Consider the following 19160-nt stretch of genomic DNA (forward strand, 5'->3'; position numbering starts at 1 on the left):
CATGGCAAAATTGGTCACATAGAACAAACATACTGGCATAAATGAGTTTCCCCAGAAAGGATTGTCCACAGAAGGACACACCTAAAAGGAATTTTACAAAGAAAATAAAATTAATTTTACAAATAAGAGTTATAATGTGGAAGAAAATAATGAAATCAGTAACAAAGCACATTAATCTGATCTAAATGAACCTTCAGGTCAAGGTGAATCACATCTGTTCTGGGTGGTTCCAAAATTAAATGGACAGCTTAACAGAATGCAAATCGACATAGGGGCTGCCATCTCCCTAATTTCTGAGATCACCTCAAAGCAAGAATTGAATTATGTATCAAAGCCAGCAGATGTCAATCTGAGGATCTACACTAAGGAAATAGTGCCTCTGAGAGGATACATTGTAGTCAGAATTAAGTGGGCAAATGGCAGAGTTGCGACTTCATGTTGTCAGCGGAAGTTTTCCAGCTTGCTTTGGCTGCTCTTGGCTGGAGAAGATAAAGTTGAACTGTGCTGTGATCAGTATAGTTGATCTTTAGAACATCTTGGAGAAATACAGTAGGGTATTTGAGGTGATCCTAAGATCCATCAAAGATGTACAGGTGGCACTTAGACTGACTTTTGTTTGATCTTAAATATCTCTAAGCAAGAATGGTATCCTACATCAAATGTCCAAAAGTAGCTCAATGAGACTTGTAGACACATCAAAATGATGATAAATCCAATTGTGTGTGCCGGTAGTATCGTTATCGTAGCACAGTGATTAGCACTGCTGCTTCACAGCGCCAAGGACCCAGGTTCAATTTCTGGCTTGGGTCACTGTCTGTGTGGCGTTTGCACATTCTCCCCATGTCTGTGTGGGTTTCTTCCAGGTGCTCCAGTTTCCTCCAACATTCTGAAAGACATGCTAAGGAAGTGTATTGACACAAATAGGTGCCAGACTGTGGTGACTAAGGGAATTTCACAGTAACTTCATTGCAGTGTTAATGTAAGCCTTATTTGTGACTAATAAATAAACTTTAATACCTGCTAACTTTGAGGATTTGTTTGCTGTCTGAAGTTCAACAAAATTGACATCATAGGCCTACCTACAAACAAATGTTGCAGCTGAATCTCAACAGCTGCTTGCCATAACACAATGTGAAAATTTCACCAATACCTCATGGTCATCATGTCACATTGCTGATGGACCATTGTCCCTTAACTATAAAGATGTTCCATCACTTGCCCCATGCAGACATATCCACACACTATCAGATAAAGTACCATCAGTTTGAAAACCATGACAGTGCTGATGCATTGTTGCAGTTGCCTTTGACCACTGATCAAGGATCACCTAGTTGTGCCTCCGATATTTTCTATTTGCAGATTTAACATGTCCCAATGATTGCAGCTCAAGTCCAGAGACAGACTAGAAATAATGATGTGATGGGGAAGGTACTGGAAATGGTGTTTAAAAAGGTCAGTGGGAATCAACCCATCCTGAATTAAAGCCATGTTTCCAGAAAACTTGAGTTGACAGTACAAAGTGGATGCCTGTTGTGAGAAGTGAAGATAATTCCTCAACTTGCGACAGTATTAGATCAATTACATGAAGGACATCCAGGTATACTTTGAATGAAAGAACTTGTGAGGAACTACTTCTGGTGGCCTGGACTAGATGTCTAGATTGAAGAAAAAGCAGGATTGTACCAGTCATTTGCACAGGTTGACCTCCGTTGTCTCTATTACATCCATGGAAATGGTCTATAATGCCTTTACAATATTTACACATTGACGTTGCTGGTCCATACAAGGGGCACATATTCACAGTTGTCATTGATGCATATTCCAAATGGTTGACAATTGTGCTAATTAAGTTAACAACTGTGGAACAAACCATCAAAGCTCAGATTTTCACCAGATTTGGGAAAACACCATGAATTGCAAATGATAATGGATCACAATTCACAGCTCAAGAATGTGAAGACTATCTGAAGATGAGTGACATCCAACATAAATCAACACTTCACCACCCATCAACGAATGGATTAGGTGAAAGATTTGTTCAGTCCTTGCATCATTCACTGAAAGCCTATGAGGACCAAGGTTCGTTAAATTGCCGACTGAAGTTTCTTGACAATGTATTGCAACACCACACACTCAACTGCTTGAGTTCCCCAACTTTGCTCTTACTGAAGAGGAAGCTGAGAACGATCTTTGATCTACTCTTACTATAAGAGACATCAGAGATGGTAGAACGCAATCAGAACTCACAAATTTTAACGTTTTTCTAAAAGATGCTTGCTTCAACAAGGAGAGCCGGTTTTGGCTTGCTGCTATACCACTAGTAAGAAGTGAGTTCGTGCAAGTGTATTGGCTCAGATCTCCTATATAGTACAAACTGAAGACGAACTAGGGTGGAAACGACATTTGGACCAATTGTTGGCTACACATGCCAATGTACCAGTACTGTCTATGCCAGAACTACCTCTGGATGAACTGCTGTCCATATCATTGGATGCAGTAATTGTGACTTTGGTTCAATCAGCAGAAACGTAGATTGCTGAAGAATCCCTTGCTGCTACTAATCTTCTGTCTGCAAGATTAATTGTTACACCTTCCAGAGTAGAGGCACCCTCTGAAGAACCAGAGAGTATTTCAAAGATCAAGAACAACCAAGTCCCTTAAGTGTGCAGGCAACCAGTGTGAAATAAATGCCTGTCTGATCGTCTTTCCTATTAATTGTACTATTACTATGTAATAATGTACTGCCTGCCCAATATACATACAGATTATTTGTTGCTATGGGACCTTTAGAAGGTGGAGGGATGTGATATATATAGGGCTGCTGTTGTGTTGTGCTATCACTGACTCTAGTCACATGTATCGTTCAAGACATCAGCTGCTAGTCTAGATCAAGCTTCTGTAGAGTCAACAGTTTATTAATAAACCAGCATTGTTGTTTTCACCCACGCCTATGTACTACATCACCATACATTCTTCTATCCAATAAGTGCAGTACATCAACTGTCAGTCACTATCAACTGGTGCAGTCTCTATGGCAACACCTCTACCAGAATCTACCTCTCAACCAATCGTCAACACACTCTTGTTGTGTTGTATAAATTGTTTTTTTTCCCCCCTTATGTTAATGTTCATAAAAATTTTTCAGCAATATTGTATTGTGTACAAATTAAGACATACATTCATGATCAAGGATTTGGCAGTCAATAGGAAATTAAGCTAAAAGTCCAAAAGGTGGAGGGACCAGGCTTTTGAGTTGATCACATGATCATCTCATTCACAAATATCTGAGGACACCAAGGATGAGTATGTGTCACAGGCCAGGCATCAGCTACTCTGAGGGAAGTAGAAGGCTGCATTCTTTAAAGCATGAAGTTCATACATAATGGAAATAAATATGTCGTAACACTCACTTCCCAAGTGTCACTCACTTAGCCATATACTCCCATCACATTTTGTTGACTGACTCCAAGTAAAACTACGGCAAATCAGAACTGAAGTCACTTGCACAAATAAAAAATATTAGAAAATCATTAAGGAAACCTAACCAAATAAGGCACAATAAAAATCAACCAATCCTAAAATTCAGGATCTGGGATAAATTCAATAATCTGTAGAAATTTATAGAAATGACTTCTTCAGGAAATGATGGAAAGATTTTGTATTGATTCATTCAAATGCAAACTGGATTTCATTCAGAAAATAACAATTTGGGATCCAGCATATGTTAAACAGTACATTTGGCAAGCAAAAGCTCTCCTCCACTTAGCTTTTCACTGCATCATTTCTGGGTCTATTCACTGAAGGATGGAGATTCATTACTCAACAATTCCATTAGCATTGTGTCATACAACTTTCAAAAGTATAACTAGATCTTTATCATTCAATAATTCCCACATTCCTAACAGCCCTAATTCCTTCCATACTATCTGCTTTTAAAGTTTATTTATTTGTAGACTTGCATTAACACTGAAGTACTATGAAAATTCCATAGTTGCCACACTCCGGCGTCTGTTTGGGTACGTGAGGGAAAATTTAACATGGCCAATACACTTAACCAGCATGTCTTTCGGACTGAGGGGAGAAACCGGAGCACCCAGAGGAAACCCACAGACATGGGGAGGATGTGCAGTCTCTGCACGGTGACCCAAGCCTATTTTGGAACCTGGATCCTTGGTGCTGTGAAGCAGCAACGCTAACCACTGTGCCACCGTTCTATTCTTCATTTCAAATCAACATGTAGTTATTACCACTAGAACTGTTGCAAATTATTTTTTGTTGCTCTGGGACAAAATTTTCATCAAGCTAAAGTAGATGAAGGGAAAATAACAATGTGATCCCTTTGCCAACAATGTTTAACTCTCATTCAGTATGAACTTATAAGATTGTCAAGGATCATTCTTGTTCCAAGAATTAAGGTAAGTAAATTCTCATCTTGATGTTTAACAAACGATTTGGCATTTTTGTAGTTATAAATTCATTATCAATTTATTTTTATACAGCATATTAAATTATAAATATAAAAAGGATCTTTCTTTTAGCAACCATTGCTATTAGTGAAAGGTGAAATGAACATGAGAGATAAAAGCAGGAGTTGACCATTTGGCCCAACTTGCCTGCTCCACCATTCAATATGATTGTGGGCTTCGACTCTACCTTCTTGCCCACTCCCCATAGCCCTTAATTCCCTGAGACAAAAAAAATTCAAATCACAAAATCAAAATTATTAAATGCAAGATCAATTCTAAAGGACTGATCATTTTATTGCTTTTGCAAGTTGGATCACTACTCCACTCTCTTTTCTTACTGACTGCTCTTTAGATCTTGTGAATAAGTAATCTGTATCTGATTGAACACTTAACAGTTATGCTAATCTTAGATTCAGGATTTACAATTTTGATGTAAAACATCTTAATGGCAATTAGAAATGGGCAAGAAATACTAACCTAGCCAAAACTTCCTATCAAATCAGTTAACTAAAAATGAAAATGTGAACATTAAAAACAATTGGTTTATAATATTATGTCAACTATGCCAAAAACCTAAAATATGTAATTCAAGAATAGACTAGTCAGTCCCTTTTTAACCTGCCATAACTATGTAATTTTAGTGAATACTGCTGGTTTTGCCATTAATATTACAAGTGATTTTATAAAAAGCCTTGTAAAATTGTAAAGTGAAATTAATTTGTTTGAAATTTAAGTCAATCAAAACTCTGAAGCTTTATTTTCATGGCATCTGATCAAAAGGTAGTGAAATTAATTAACTGCATGATTTAGAAGTTAAATGTTGATCAGCCCATGCAATTGTTTCAATTTAACTAGCAAGTGTTTAAAAAAAACAAATATTTGCTATTCTAGTGCCTTGTTACTCAACATGTTTCATTGCCCACAGCTGTCTAACTATACTGACCCAGTAAAACTGATGATGGTAAAACATAACCCTTCTTCATCAGACTAGGACTATTCTTTAAAATGTACTTTCACATAATTCAGTTTTGATGGAAAATACATACAATTTTACATTGGGTTTGATTATTGAAAAGAGAAGGAAACCGGAGGTGTAGTAATGTTTATGCAAAGTATGACTCTTTCAACAAGAGGGCTAGTTTAAGTGAATTTAAAAGTTACCCAGGTGGATTGGAATCAAAGATTGGCAATCTAAAGCAGCAATTCAACAATGGGAACCCTTCAAAGAGGATATAGATTGGGTACATCTAGGCACACTTCCACAAGGGAAAGTAGAAGGGCACTTCAAAGGTACAGTTTCCTGGATGACAGAAAATAGAAAGATTAAAATTAAACAGATGAAGAAGTTTTTGATGTCAGGTTCATAACTAAGTAAAGAATACTAGTAAAGGAGTGAAATGAAAAAGAAAATAAGGACAAATATACAAAAAAAATTAGTAGGTAATATAACAGGGTATCTAAAACTGGTTTGTAAACGTGGATAAATATAATCCAAGGGTGGGGTCAACTAGGGTTCAAATAGGAGATTATCTTGTGGAGATCAGAGAGCATGACCATGCAACAAATGATCACTTTTCATGTCTTCATTAAAGAAATGAATGTTGTCAATGTGAGAAATTTTTAAAATATGCACAAAAATACATACTTAAGCTGGCATCACTCTAATTGAAGAATCATCTGGTCACAATTAGATAGATCTGGGCTTCCCTAGAAAACTAAGGATGGAAAATTGCCAAGGCTTTGGCCACAGTTTTTGAATCCTCAAATTTGGAAGCAATTATATTGGAGAGGAAAGCAAATATTATACTGCTGTTCAAAGAAAACCAAGCTATTACAGGTCAATAAGCTTAGAGATGGATATAAGTTTGGAGATACTCTGAACATTAATCTGGGACACAATTAATTGGCACTTAGAAATATATAGGTGAATAAATGAAAGTCAGCAGAAATATGTTGCTGACAAATCTTATTTGCAAATTTGAGTTAGTTGAGGATGGATCAGCACGGTACAGCTGATGTAAATATGGACTTCCAAAAGACATTCGATATAGTGCCTCATAAGATTGTCAAAACTAAAGCCCAAGGAATTTATTAGATAAAAAAATTATCTGAGGAAGAAGGTTCAGTATGGTTAATGTTTGCTCTCAGACCAGAGGAAAGAATAAAATCTATTTATACAAACTTTGGCCAGAGTTCAGTGTTGGAACTACAGAATCCTGAGTTGGGTTGAGAGGATGGAATTTCAAAGTTTACAAATAAAACAAAATGCAAATGCGGTGAAAATGAGAAGCATACTAACACAAATGCTAAATGATTAATTCTGGTAGGAAGGAGGAGGACAGGCAATACCAACAAGATAGCACAATTTTAAAGGACTGCAGGAACAGAGACTGTGGTGTATGTACACAAGTCTTTTTGAAGAGAGCATCACAAGCTCCCTTCGGTTGTTAAGAAGCAGATATGATCCTTGGCTTTATATAAATAGAAGAATTTGTTACAAAAGGAAGGACGTTCTGTTTAAATTTTAAGACCTGCTTAGCTCCCAGCTGGGATATTAAACCATGTTTGAACACTGCACTTTAAAAAGTATAGCAATGGCACAAAGAGGGTGCAGAGATTTAATAGCATGGAACTAGGGATGAAAGACTTAAGTTATGTGGAGAAACCATAGAAACTGGGATTGTTCTCTTTTAAGGAAATAGGGTAAAGTGAATTTACTTTAATGGTCAAAATCTTGAAAGGTTTGATACGTTAAATAAGGAGAATCTTTCACATAGCAGCTGGTTGCATATTTTTTCCCCTTATAATCTGCATTCAGAGTGGAAGCAATTCAATAAATGTTCAAATATTTGGAAAGGAAAAAATTGATGGGATACGGAAGAAGAGTAGATAATGAAAATTAATTAGACAGCCCAGGTCTAATGGGCAAATGCCCTTCTGTTTGATTCTAATTCCCTTTCATACAAGAAAATAATGGCAATGGCACATGCTTCTTCATAGTTTTATTTATGAAAGGTAAATTTTATCACTGACCTGTTGCTTTAGATACAACCTTGCACGTGTCTGTTGTGATGGTAATTATAGGAAGCATATCAGGGTATGTTGAATTTGGGGGGAGGGGGGGTCAAGTGCCAATGAAAACAGTTCAAGAGGTAATTGGATTGTATCTAATTTGATGAAACTACATTCTAATCTGGATTCCCCTTGAACACACTACCCAGTACACCTCCTCAACACACTCCTTTCACCAATGCAGTCTATCAGAGAAGGTCTGACTTATGGATCACAATGTCAGTAATAAAATTGATTTTTTTTAAAAACAAAATTTACTGAGATCACTACTTTTCTGTAAAAATGAGTAATACTTGACCAAAAAGTGCTCCAAGCAATGCCAGTCTCAATTCAATCACACACTAATTTACTCAGAGAAGATAGTTCCATCATACTAAATTTGGCCAGTTGCAGCTTTCAGTGGCTTTACGCTTCTAATGCATATAAACACAATTGTCTAGTTTTGTTATTGTGTTTTATAGGCACTATTCAAGTGTTGTTTTCACATGTTTGTGTTCTAGTTCAGCAAATCATCAGCGGTGTCCATAGTACTGTTTCCACCATGATGTAACAGAAGCTGCTGCAGAAGAGATCATACCACCTGTGCTGTTGCTATTGCTGATTGGTTGAGATGCTTGCATGGCTTGGCTTTGCAGTACTTCCACTGGCTGAGAAGGGATATCATAAAATTTAGGACTGGGGACCGTCTCCCAATCTGTTCCCAAATCAGTCTCTTCATCAGTTACATATTCATCACCACTCTCATCCGTCTGACTAGCAATATTAGGGTCTACCAACTCCATTGAATCTTCAAGATCAGCACTGATTTCGAAAGGCCCGGACCTAAATTAAAAAACATTACATTTAATGCACATATATTAATGTACAAATTCTCAAATATTGATTTTTCACCCCTAAAGAATATTGCAAATTCTTACATTTGAATGTACAATTAGTTCAGATTATCTAAGGCAGTATAGTTTTAAAATAGTCATTACTTCTACTTGCCAATGGATGAAAATCACATTTTGAAATATTGAAGCTCTGTTCATATGTCTATAATACATTTCATCTGTGGGCAAATAGAAATCATGGATATAGACAAAAAGCTATATCAACCTATGCCAAAGGGAAAAAAAAGAGTGCAATGATACAGGGTGTGAAATTTACACTACTCCCTTCATTCTGACTTGCTCAACAGCTAAAGGAAAATAATATTTTAACATAATTACGTTCAGATACAGACAGCAGACATAAAATATCTGGAACTACCAATATTCATGAACTACAGATGACAGCAAGTCATGACCAATACAGCATATTCAAATTGAGACTTGAGAATGCTTAACTTAAGTGGGGATAATGCAAAGTAGAAATTTAAAGAATTCACCATTTAGTGGGTAACACTTTTCTTTCCATTTTTTTTCTTCCACTTCCTCCCCAAAGGTTGGATGGGAATCATGGCTATATTTTTAATGATTCACAATACCAAGTGGGAGTGACTTTGTCATTGCAAGGCAAGTTTTAAATTAAAAAAATACAATCATGGCAAGTAATACAATAGCTTTTACTGACTGGCTGCCTGCAGTCCACAGTCCACATCTGTTGCATTTCATGAACACTGATCTTCAAACAATTGCTTTTATATTACTGTCTGTTCAGATCAAGTTTCCATATTGCACCTGCTTCTCACTACAACCTGACTGAGTCCCAATTCTTTGCCTCTTCCTGCCTATCTGGCTTCAGATGCTTTGCCTCATGCTACTTCTCCCTACTCATCCAACTCTTGAGCTATACACTCCCTCACCAACCATAAGTGAATAGGTTGCTGCTAACTGTCCCTGCCTACAAACCACAATAAGAGACAAATAAATTAATGGAATAAACTGAAGAGCAGGAAAAAGTGAAAAGGAGTGAAAACTAAGAGCAAAAGTAATTTCAGACTTTTTTCCCCACTGCTTTGTTGTAATGTCCTTCATGGAAAACTGATGAGAAAGTGGGGTGGTTAGTGCTACAAATACTTTAAGTTCCAAAATGACATTTGTGGACAAATCACACTGGACACCATATTGGAGCAGATGTGGGTGCACTTGCAGTAAACATCTGCTGAAAGTATGCAAAATAGACAGATCATGACATCAATCCACATGCAATGCTGATTTAACGTAAGTGGTGCCATTTTGGAGCTTAATATTCTAGCCAACAGGTCTTTTCACCTTGCACATATGAAAACATATTCAATAACAGGAAGACTCAACTTGCTGACCGCACCAGCACCATTTAAAAGGATCAACAAGGGACAGATTAATTTCTGGTTGATTTCTTCTGACTGTTGCAATTTTGACAAGTGTTTAGTGCTTTCTTTAGCTGCTCAAAGTTGCAAGACTTTACATAGAGTGGTGCGTAATGTGCTGAAGGACTATTGCTGAGTTCAAGGCTTCTACAGAAACTAGTTCCTCCTGAACATGGGTGCAATACTAGGCATTCTCCAGGGAATACTACATGACTTAACAGAATTAACTGCGGAAATAGAGAGCAGGATAGACGGCTGCAAATGGGAGAGGCTCTTGGGAGAACTTTCCTACATGAACCCAGGGAAAACAGTGTGTAAGGATGACTGCACAGAAACTTTCCACCTGCTGCAACTAAAATTGCCACTGCCAGTATTAGTAAAGGTGAACATGGCGATGAACTTCAATATGAACTGCTCCTTCCAGGCTGGAGATATTTGCAATGCCTTACCAGTTAAATAAAAATTTAAAAGGAATGCTTAAGCTTCTGCTTGAGTTCTGCTTGAGTTCTGTTGACACTCCATTTTCTGACTTTTGCCTCTTTTCAACATCATCCTGCTCCTCAGCTGTCCATTCAAATATGGCTAACAACATTTCATTTTCTGTTGCTGGAGACAAGCAGCTCAGCATCAGAAGTATGAGGAGGGAGAGGATGCAACCTATATAGCCCTCTTTTCAGGCTGTGTAGAACTCATCTAAGTGAAAAGCTTCAGAGTTTTTCCAGCATTGTCTGTTTTAATTTTGCTTTTCCAAACAGCCTCCAGAGATTAGAGCCATCAGTGACTTTTTCTATGTTAATATCTGCCATCTTTATATCTCATTTGCAAGCATCCTTGTGACTCAAAGACTAATTCATTGCACAGGACTTTGTGTATATAACTGTCATCCATCAGATGAATGTGAGCAACACAGGCTCACATAGTAGAATCCAGTATTTTATAGTAGAATCCAGTATTTCCCCCTCTCTAGGTCCAGCTTCCTAGGGGCATAATTTTAATGATAAAGAATGCAGTTAATACTAATTATGACATTAAGTATTTCCAAATTTTATACCCCCTTTACTCAGAGTAGAAAGTAAATGCTGCCAGAATCATGCTATTCTACCCTTGTATTTTCAAGTATTCTCAAATGCTCACCATTTGGTTACTGGGATTTTATTCTGGGAGAGTTGGGTGCTCCCTGGTGGAAAACAGCAGACCTTATTTCTACCGGATCAGAAAATCATAATCCATCTGAACTAAACAAGCTTTTACAGATCAAAATAACAAACAGAATATGTAGTTTGTAGATAAGCCCACTTCATCACTGTGCTAACTGACTTGAACATGTCCAAATACTACTTCACATCCTCGGTCACCTTTGTGTGCTTGATCTTGCCCCAATTCAATGAAATTTTGCTGAGCCAGTCACACCCTAGCAAAGTTGACCCTTTCCTTTGGCCACAAGGAGGCGATATCTTGCTTCTTGACTATTATATGTAATATTGACTTCCGACACCCCAAAGATACGTATTCTCTGGTGTACAGAGATTAATCTCTGCTGGAACGTGCTGGCTCTTGGTTAGAATCCTATGTTAACCTGTAGTTTTCCTCACTAATTACAGATGTGGAAGCTCCAGTGTCCATCTATATTTTGATTTGTTTACCATTGACACAACTGTGGCAAAAATATTCTCTGCTTGCATCTCATTGATTTTGAACATGTTGTAAGCTTGCATGTCTGCCTACTCCGAGCTTTCTACATGATGTGTAGCTGATTGAGACTTCTTTGAATTAAAACCTTTTTATTCAGCCCTCAGCTTACTTGTCGCAGCCCTGCATTTCTTCAGTAAATGTCCTTTCTTGCTGCATTGGCGACAAACAGCATCCATTAACTTGCAATGATTGGCAGAGTGTGGTCCATCAGATCTAAAACACTCCAGTGCTTTCACCTTTCTACTTGCAGCTTCTTTCTGTCCTTGGTACAATGCCCTATCATTTGCCTGCTGAACACGTCTAGTATTTCTGGCAGCTATTTCCATGCCCTGAGAAATTTCTAGAACCTTTTTAAAACTGTCTGGCTTCCCCCAACAATCAATGCTGAATGGTGTCCTTGTTAATGTTACAGACCAGTCTCCTGGTGAGCATATCATCTAAAACTGCTCCAAAAGCAGTGTTCAGAAAGCTGACATTCTTTATAATTAGTTATCAATTGAGCTGTTTTTCAAAAATGGTTATGAAATTTAAATCTTTGCACATTATGGTGAGTCCGGACCACAACAAATGAAAACTTCCCTGGTTTCCACGGCATGGCCTGATTCATCAACTTATAAGTCTTTGCCCCACATACACAAAGCAGAATTGAGCACTGCTTCATCTCATCTTCTATTCCAATTGTTAAAATGAAATGCAGTACCCTCTCCATATATTCAGTCTGGTCCTCTCTTCTCTCATCAAACTCTCCAATTTTCCCAAAACATAGCCATGGCTAACTCGAAATTCTGGCAAATAAATTCATGACGTAAACTAGCTACTCATGGTATGCAATCTCGTGTTGTGACATTGAACATCGAAACATTTTTGCTTTCTCTTCACTGTCCATTTTTTCTTCAATGTCAAAAAGATGCAATAGCTTGAGACCACAACATAGGTAGTCAAATGTGTTGTTTAAGAGATGGAATTTCTTCATGTAAATAAATACCGAAGTTTAACAGTCACAGTAACCCAGCAGAACAGTAATAACAATGAAAACAGGAGCATAAGTAAAACTGGTCTTGCCTGCAGAACACATTCTTGCACTCTGAAAAGCCCACCAAAGCCTGCACGTGCTCAGAACCCTGACCAAAGCCAGTAAAATAATTACATATAAAAATAGTCTGTACTCAAACTGACACTGGAACTGTCACCAATACACAACCTAATCAGCACAACTTGTTTACACAAGTTACAATTTGTGAAATTGGAAAGCCAATCATTATGGAACTTGATTGGAATATATTATGGGTGAAGACTGCTAACCAAAATTCAACTTGGATTAGGAAAGATAAGAGTGAAGATATAGCATGTATATCAACTCATGTGTATACACCCCTTTTCCTACTGCTGCTGACCACTGCTATCAAACAGATATGCCTAGAATACCTATAGTGCAGAAGGAGGCCATTCAGCTCAGAATCTGCACAAACTCTTCGACAGAACATCTTATCCAGGTTCTATCCCCATAACCCCACGTTTACTCTGCTATTCCCCCTGAACTACACATCTTTGGACGCTCTGGTTTGTTCCGTTGGATTGGCCATACTAAATTGCCCCTTCATCTTTGGGCATGAAGGGGCAATTTAGTACGACCAATCCACCGGAACAAACCAGAGCACCCAGAGGAAATCCACACAGGCATGGGAACATGCAAACTCCATACAGTCACCCAAGGCTGGAATCAAACCCGGGTCCCTGGCAATGTGAAGCTGCAGGGCTAACCACTGTGTCACCCCAATAAGTCATGCAGGAAAGATTTATTCTAGGCTCACCTAATGCCCTCCCCTAATGCATGTTGCATAACCTTTGCCCTTTACATGGAAAGCATTTAACATAATTAATTAAGCACCTTTTTTTAATCATGTCAATATATGCATAATTTAAAGCATCATAGTTGGAGGAGAAACAAATTAATCAGAATTAAACTTTGAAGAGTAATTTATCTGAAATTACAAAGACTGTTCTCAGACCTACTAAAGATCCAACTTACCTGCCCAGGTTTTTATTTTCAGGACTGACCAAGTGCATAATATTTCGGAGTGTGTGCAAGGGATGCAACAGTTCTGGGTTAACATGCTGTGTGATAAGAAAACGTTACAAAATATTAACAATGTTAGAAATTAAATCAGCGTGAACTACTCGTAAACATGGTTTTTAAAAAACCTGAACTACCACATTGCTGCATTTTTCAGCTTCTAATAACTTAAAACTGTGCCGAGGTATTTAAGAGTAATAAAATTAGTGGGTACAAAGCCAGTCACGCAGTTTAATAAAAAACTGAAATTCAAAACTTCAATCTAATTGGCATCATCCAACTGTGGTACCTGGGAAAAGCAGAGATGCAGGATGTTTGTGTTTAGCTTATTCACTGCTCGAATGAACTTCTTTCTGCTCATATTCTCTTCACAAAACTCACTGCAGAAGACAAAGCACCTTAGTAATACAAAATTCATTACATTTTTGCAGAACTATAATAAACTAGAAAATTTTTTTTATAGTGACCAAAATAGAATTAGTTCAATATATTAGCAACATCGTTATGTATTTTGGAACAAAATATATTGGCACGATAGCATTTAAAAGCTTTGAGAATTTTCAGACTGAATGCTGAAAACCAAGTAAACAACAGCATATTGGCAAAGCTATTTCAATTCAGCAATTATAAACAATAGGTCATCGACCAGGCACTGCCCTTTTGCAGTTAAATTAGTTTAATCCTATATGCAGAAAGGCAGTCATCTAGAGTTAGATTGGGGAAAAAACTGGGAAGAACAATTACAAGCAATTTATATTTTGTTCATGTCATGTATGATGGTTGTTATTTGTCATAGATATGAGGTACTGACTTTTAAAAGAAGAAAGTAAAATTGTTATTATTTTCAAGTCATTTCTGGGATTTGGTCAAGTCCAACCACCTGTAAATTTTGCTTTCATTTAGACTAGTGTCAGTCACAAGTTCTGCACTGTTGAAGTAATAATTTTTTTTTAAACTCGAGATATGGAAGTCAAATTTCATCAGGGCAACAGACAGAAAACCTGCTCACAAGCCCGTATTATCTTGACAGCTCAAAATCTGAATTCCTTTCCAGAGGATTCAATGAGTAAGGGCACCACATAATGTGGAACTAAGTTTATGCCAGAGGTTCTAGGTTTAATTCCAATACTAGGTTAGCACATGTACATAAAGATTGTAAGGGCTGGTAGGTTTGAGAGCAACTACACGTCAGTCTTCCAAGCCCAGAAATAGGAAAATGAGCTTGAATGCTAACTTCTGTTGGAATCAAGTATCCTGTCTCTATGTGAATATTAGGTAACAACATGAATGATACAAAAGAAAAATACTGTTGGTGTTGGAAATCTAAAATAAAAAACAGAAAATGCTGGTAACATTCATCAGGTCAGCCAGCATCTGTGGATGAATCAGAGCTGAGACATTTAACTGTTTCTCTTTACACACACCTGACCCGATAATTATCAGCATTTTGCATTTGAGAGCAGGATTCAGTTGGCTGTAAATGCTCCCTACGGTAGGATAGCCTAATAGTTCTTACTGTCCAATCTCTTATCAAAAATTGAAATTTCACTAATGTTATGGCGGGTGCTAGTGCTTGTTGAATCACATCCTAACCATAAGGAATCATCTGCAAAATGTACACAGAGGAAGTATAAAAGAGAATATATTACAGAATACCATTTCTGGTATTTGATTTAGCACTTTTATAATCTTTAGCCAGTTCCACTACGTCATTAAAACAGAAAAGGTTGAATCTCTCTTAGAACGCGTTTTCTTCTTGTCAGAGAAAGTTTCTTGTGATATTTCTTTTTAGTCATCCTCTAACAACGTCTTGATTTTGAAAATCAGGGCCAAGGCATTTCTAGTAGTCCAACTGTCAATGGATTAGTCTTAAGATAATAAACCAAAAATTCTTCTTAACTAGTGGAGAATTTCATTCGCATGCTTTTGAAGGTTTACCATTATAATTATGTGATTTTAGGATACTCACCTGTTGCAAAGTCTTTTGGGAAGATTTACATCAAGAATGTGAGAAAGTATATTTGCTAGTTGTGTAGCATAGCACAATGCTGCACTGATGGTGTAGGCTGGGTTACTTTGCTCCATATCTGTATATAAACAACACAGAGCAAGATATAGATTGAAAAAGATCCACAAACATGCATTTCCAAATTTTTAATATCACAAAAATACTTAGAGAGCAACAACTTACACATTTATTTAACCTTGTAAAATATCCCAAGCATTTTAACATGAGTATAACCAAAAAGCATTTAAATAGTACCTTTAACGTAGTAAAATGCCGCAAGGGAATTCAACAGTTATCAAACAGAGACTGACCAAAAGCTTGGTCAAAGAAGATATTTTAAGGAACAGGGATGATAGTGGCTGGATACAAAAAAGGTTTGAATATTAATGGCCAAAGACAAAAAGATCAGAAATGTTTTTCTGATAAGCAATCATGTACACATCATAACACAAAGCAACAAATTTACTCCATGAGCAGCCCAAAGATTATAGCACTTTTAATGATCTATAGTTAAATGCAAATGTTTTATAGGCTTCGTCAAGCTCAGTTTCTATCGGTGGAGCAAATAAGTAGTCATCACAGGAGGCACTTGTCAGATCATTGTGCATATTAAAATTCTAGGTCAGAGATATCTTGACAATGTAAACATAACTTGTATGTTGCAATTTGTAAATATTAAGCTGAATGTGAATAATTGAAAGGGCAAAAGGAAAAATTATAGTCCCCAACAAATCTCTGCATTGAGAGTAAAGCTATTTTTATTATGAGAGCATTTTCATCCATACATTTGCTGATGGTTAAAGACGATTTCTGGTCAAATTCTTCAAAAATGTTTTCTCAATATACAGCTGCTTGTGAGGACAAAGTATTTTACAAATAACTTGAAGTCAAATGATCAGCAAAATCATGGGAAATATTTGTATTTCACCACATTCCACAGAAGGCTGGTCAGCTCTAAATACTGGTAGCAACCATTTAATAACCACTGCAGTTGCTAGTTATTTAACAACTGTTTTTGTTCTATTATTAACTACTGTAAACTGGTATCTTTTGATCAATAAACCTTGGAACATCACTCAAAGCAACCCCTGACGCATAAGGAATTGTAAAAGCACCATGAGATGATTGCATTTGAGCTAATTTTTTGATTCTAAATCTAACAACCATCTCACTCATCTAGCTGGGATGGTGACTTTTGAGTTACTTCATTATGAAGGAACAGAACACACACCCTATCAAGTACCAGTGGTACTTGAAGAAGGGGGAGAGGAGAGAAAATGGGTGAGAGGAAATGGAGGAGGGGAAGAAAGGGAGAAGTGGGAAGGAGCCCCTGCAGTCGCTGCACATTAACTGCATTGTGACCACTCAACATGTCTCCAAGTGAATGCCGTTTCCAGTCCTTTGTGAGAGATTTGGGATTTTGGGAGTAAAGGACATAGGAACACACACCCTCCTTCTTCCGTCCTTCATTAATCCACCCAACCTCACCAAGAGTTCGCATGACCGACCCTATACCTGAGTAGGCAAAAACCCACAAAGTGATATAGTAATCACCCTGATCAATATCGCCAAATCGATAAACAATTAACTCACCAGTGGCTTAATATAGTATCATTGGAAGTGAACAGGATCAAATTAGTGCCTTCAGATAGCCCAGGAGTGGTTTGGGCAGTTTGTGGAAACAGATGGCAACTTGTTCCAGGCTTGAGAGGCAAAATAGTAGCAGCCAGGTCTGGGAGGGAAGCTAAGTGGTGGCTCCCTCAGGCCTAGCTTCCAGCTCTGTAACTGGCTTTTAGATACTCTCCCACACTCTGACTGCTTTGGAGAAGGTGGTGGCAGCTGGACCATGCGAGCGGGGTTTTGGGAGGGGTTTCAGAAACAAATAAAAGGGTGCAATTCCATGATCAAATGTCAGAACTTTTTAACCCTTGTAGGAAACAACTTAAGAGGAGCAAAGAGAAATACTCAAATGGAGAGATTTAGGAAGAAATTCCAGAGCTTAAGGAGTAGGCAGCTGAAGGATGGCTGCAATGGTGGCCAAAATTAGAGCAGCACAAATATCAGAACGTTGTAGGGATAGAGGAAGATATAGAGAGGGCAACAGAATCTTCTTCAATACTCTCTACAGGTCCTATTTCTCTAGATTAAACGGAGCAAAATATCAATATGACATACACTTTCAAAGGTATAAAACAGTAATTTTTATTCTAGAATGTAACACTCAAAATTTGAGTTTAAAAAAAACTTATTACAAAAGTTTTTGATAATTACTTCTATATTAGCTATCCAAATCTGTTCTTTACAGCATGTAACAAAACAAGGTTTGAATTATTGTGCATCTTTACAACCAGGACAATATTAAACTTTGAACTCAGGTGCACAGGGCGGAGGTTTCTTTCTTTACATAACTAAGGCAAGTGATTGACATGCACATTCATTCCATTCATGAGCAGCATCATGGGGTAGCCATGAACCATTCGTTTACACAATTTACATGTACATAACAACTAGAAGCTAACTAAACATAGGCAGACTTGGAGACAATGGACTAAATCCTGAGCCCATGTTCACTGTCTGCAAGGTTGGTGGTGAGGGCTCTGATCTGGAAGCTGCAGTTCTCGCTGGTGAGAATGCGACTTCAGATTTTCCTCACCACTAGCTGGCAATGTCATCAGGTTCATGCCCATAGTGGGTGGGAACCTGCTTTGCATGCATTACAATACTATTAATGCCCCTCTCCACATACTGATACCGTGCCAACGTGATGTCACATTGCGGGGTTCACAACAGGTTCACACACGTGAACCTGTCATGGAGGTCTCCCCAGGAGCACAAAGAAACGTTTGGCCTGGTGGGTGTGTGTGTGAGGTTGGGTGGGTGGTGGGGGGAGAGACATGCTCAGGCAGTGTCCTGGCAATGCTCCGTGACACAGGTTAGCACTGCCTTGTTGGCAACATGTCACCCTGGCAGTGCCACCCTGTGCCAAGGGACGGTCACAGTATAAGCTTCATGGGGGAGGGGGCGCAGTTAATGCTGCTGAGCTTTGGGCTGGTAGCCATCGAATGAGCAGAGGATGCCTATTTGATGGAGGTTACACTTTCTCAAAACAATGGGATTCAGAGGATTGCAATACTGCTGCACGCTATTTCAATTCTGCACATTATCAGTGTCGATGGCCTCCAAATGTGATTGAGGGTCTAAATCATGGACAGTCTTGTCCTTTAATTTAAATCAGCCAAATGCACTTCCCTAATGGTCCTTAGAGTAAAAAAGATAGATTATTACTGAATCAGTTTTGATTGGACATCACACATTTTGCATACCACAACCTCTTTAATGCATTATTATCTGAAATCCTACAGCATAGTAAGAAATCTCACAATACCAGATTGAAGCCCAACAGGTTTATTTGGTAGCACAAACTTTCGAAGTGTTGCTCCTTCTTCAGGTGAGTCAGGAGTTGTGTTCACAAACAGGGCATACATAGACACAAATTCTGTTTACAAAATAACGGTTGGAATGCGAGTCTTTACAAATAATCAAGTCTTAAAGGTACAGACAATGTGAGTGGAGTGA

General features: G+C 37.9%; 1 protein-coding gene across 1 annotated transcript in view; it reads right to left on the bottom strand.

Annotated features, from left to right (window-relative positions):
- Positions 1 to 1352: 1352 nt before the first annotated feature.
- The window catches only part of atg14 (autophagy related 14), a 44921-nt gene continuing 27113 nt past the window's right edge, over positions 1353 to 19160 (bottom strand). The window contains exons 7-10 of the mRNA XM_080202746.1: positions 15546 to 15663; positions 13866 to 13956; positions 13532 to 13617; positions 1353 to 8360 (exon numbers count right to left, since the gene is read on the bottom strand). Coding sequence (XP_080058872.1) covers positions 8051 to 8360; positions 13532 to 13617; positions 13866 to 13956; positions 15546 to 15663 — 605 coding nt within the window. The 3' untranslated portion in view covers positions 1353 to 8050. The remainder of the gene's footprint in view (positions 8361 to 13531; positions 13618 to 13865; positions 13957 to 15545; positions 15664 to 19160) is intronic.

This window comes from Carcharhinus amblyrhynchos, chromosome 14, assembly GCF_965287045.1.
Source record: "Carcharhinus amblyrhynchos chromosome 14, sCarAmb.v2.hapA, whole genome shotgun sequence".
Classification (NCBI taxonomy): Eukaryota; Metazoa; Chordata; class Chondrichthyes; order Carcharhiniformes; family Carcharhinidae; genus Carcharhinus; species Carcharhinus amblyrhynchos.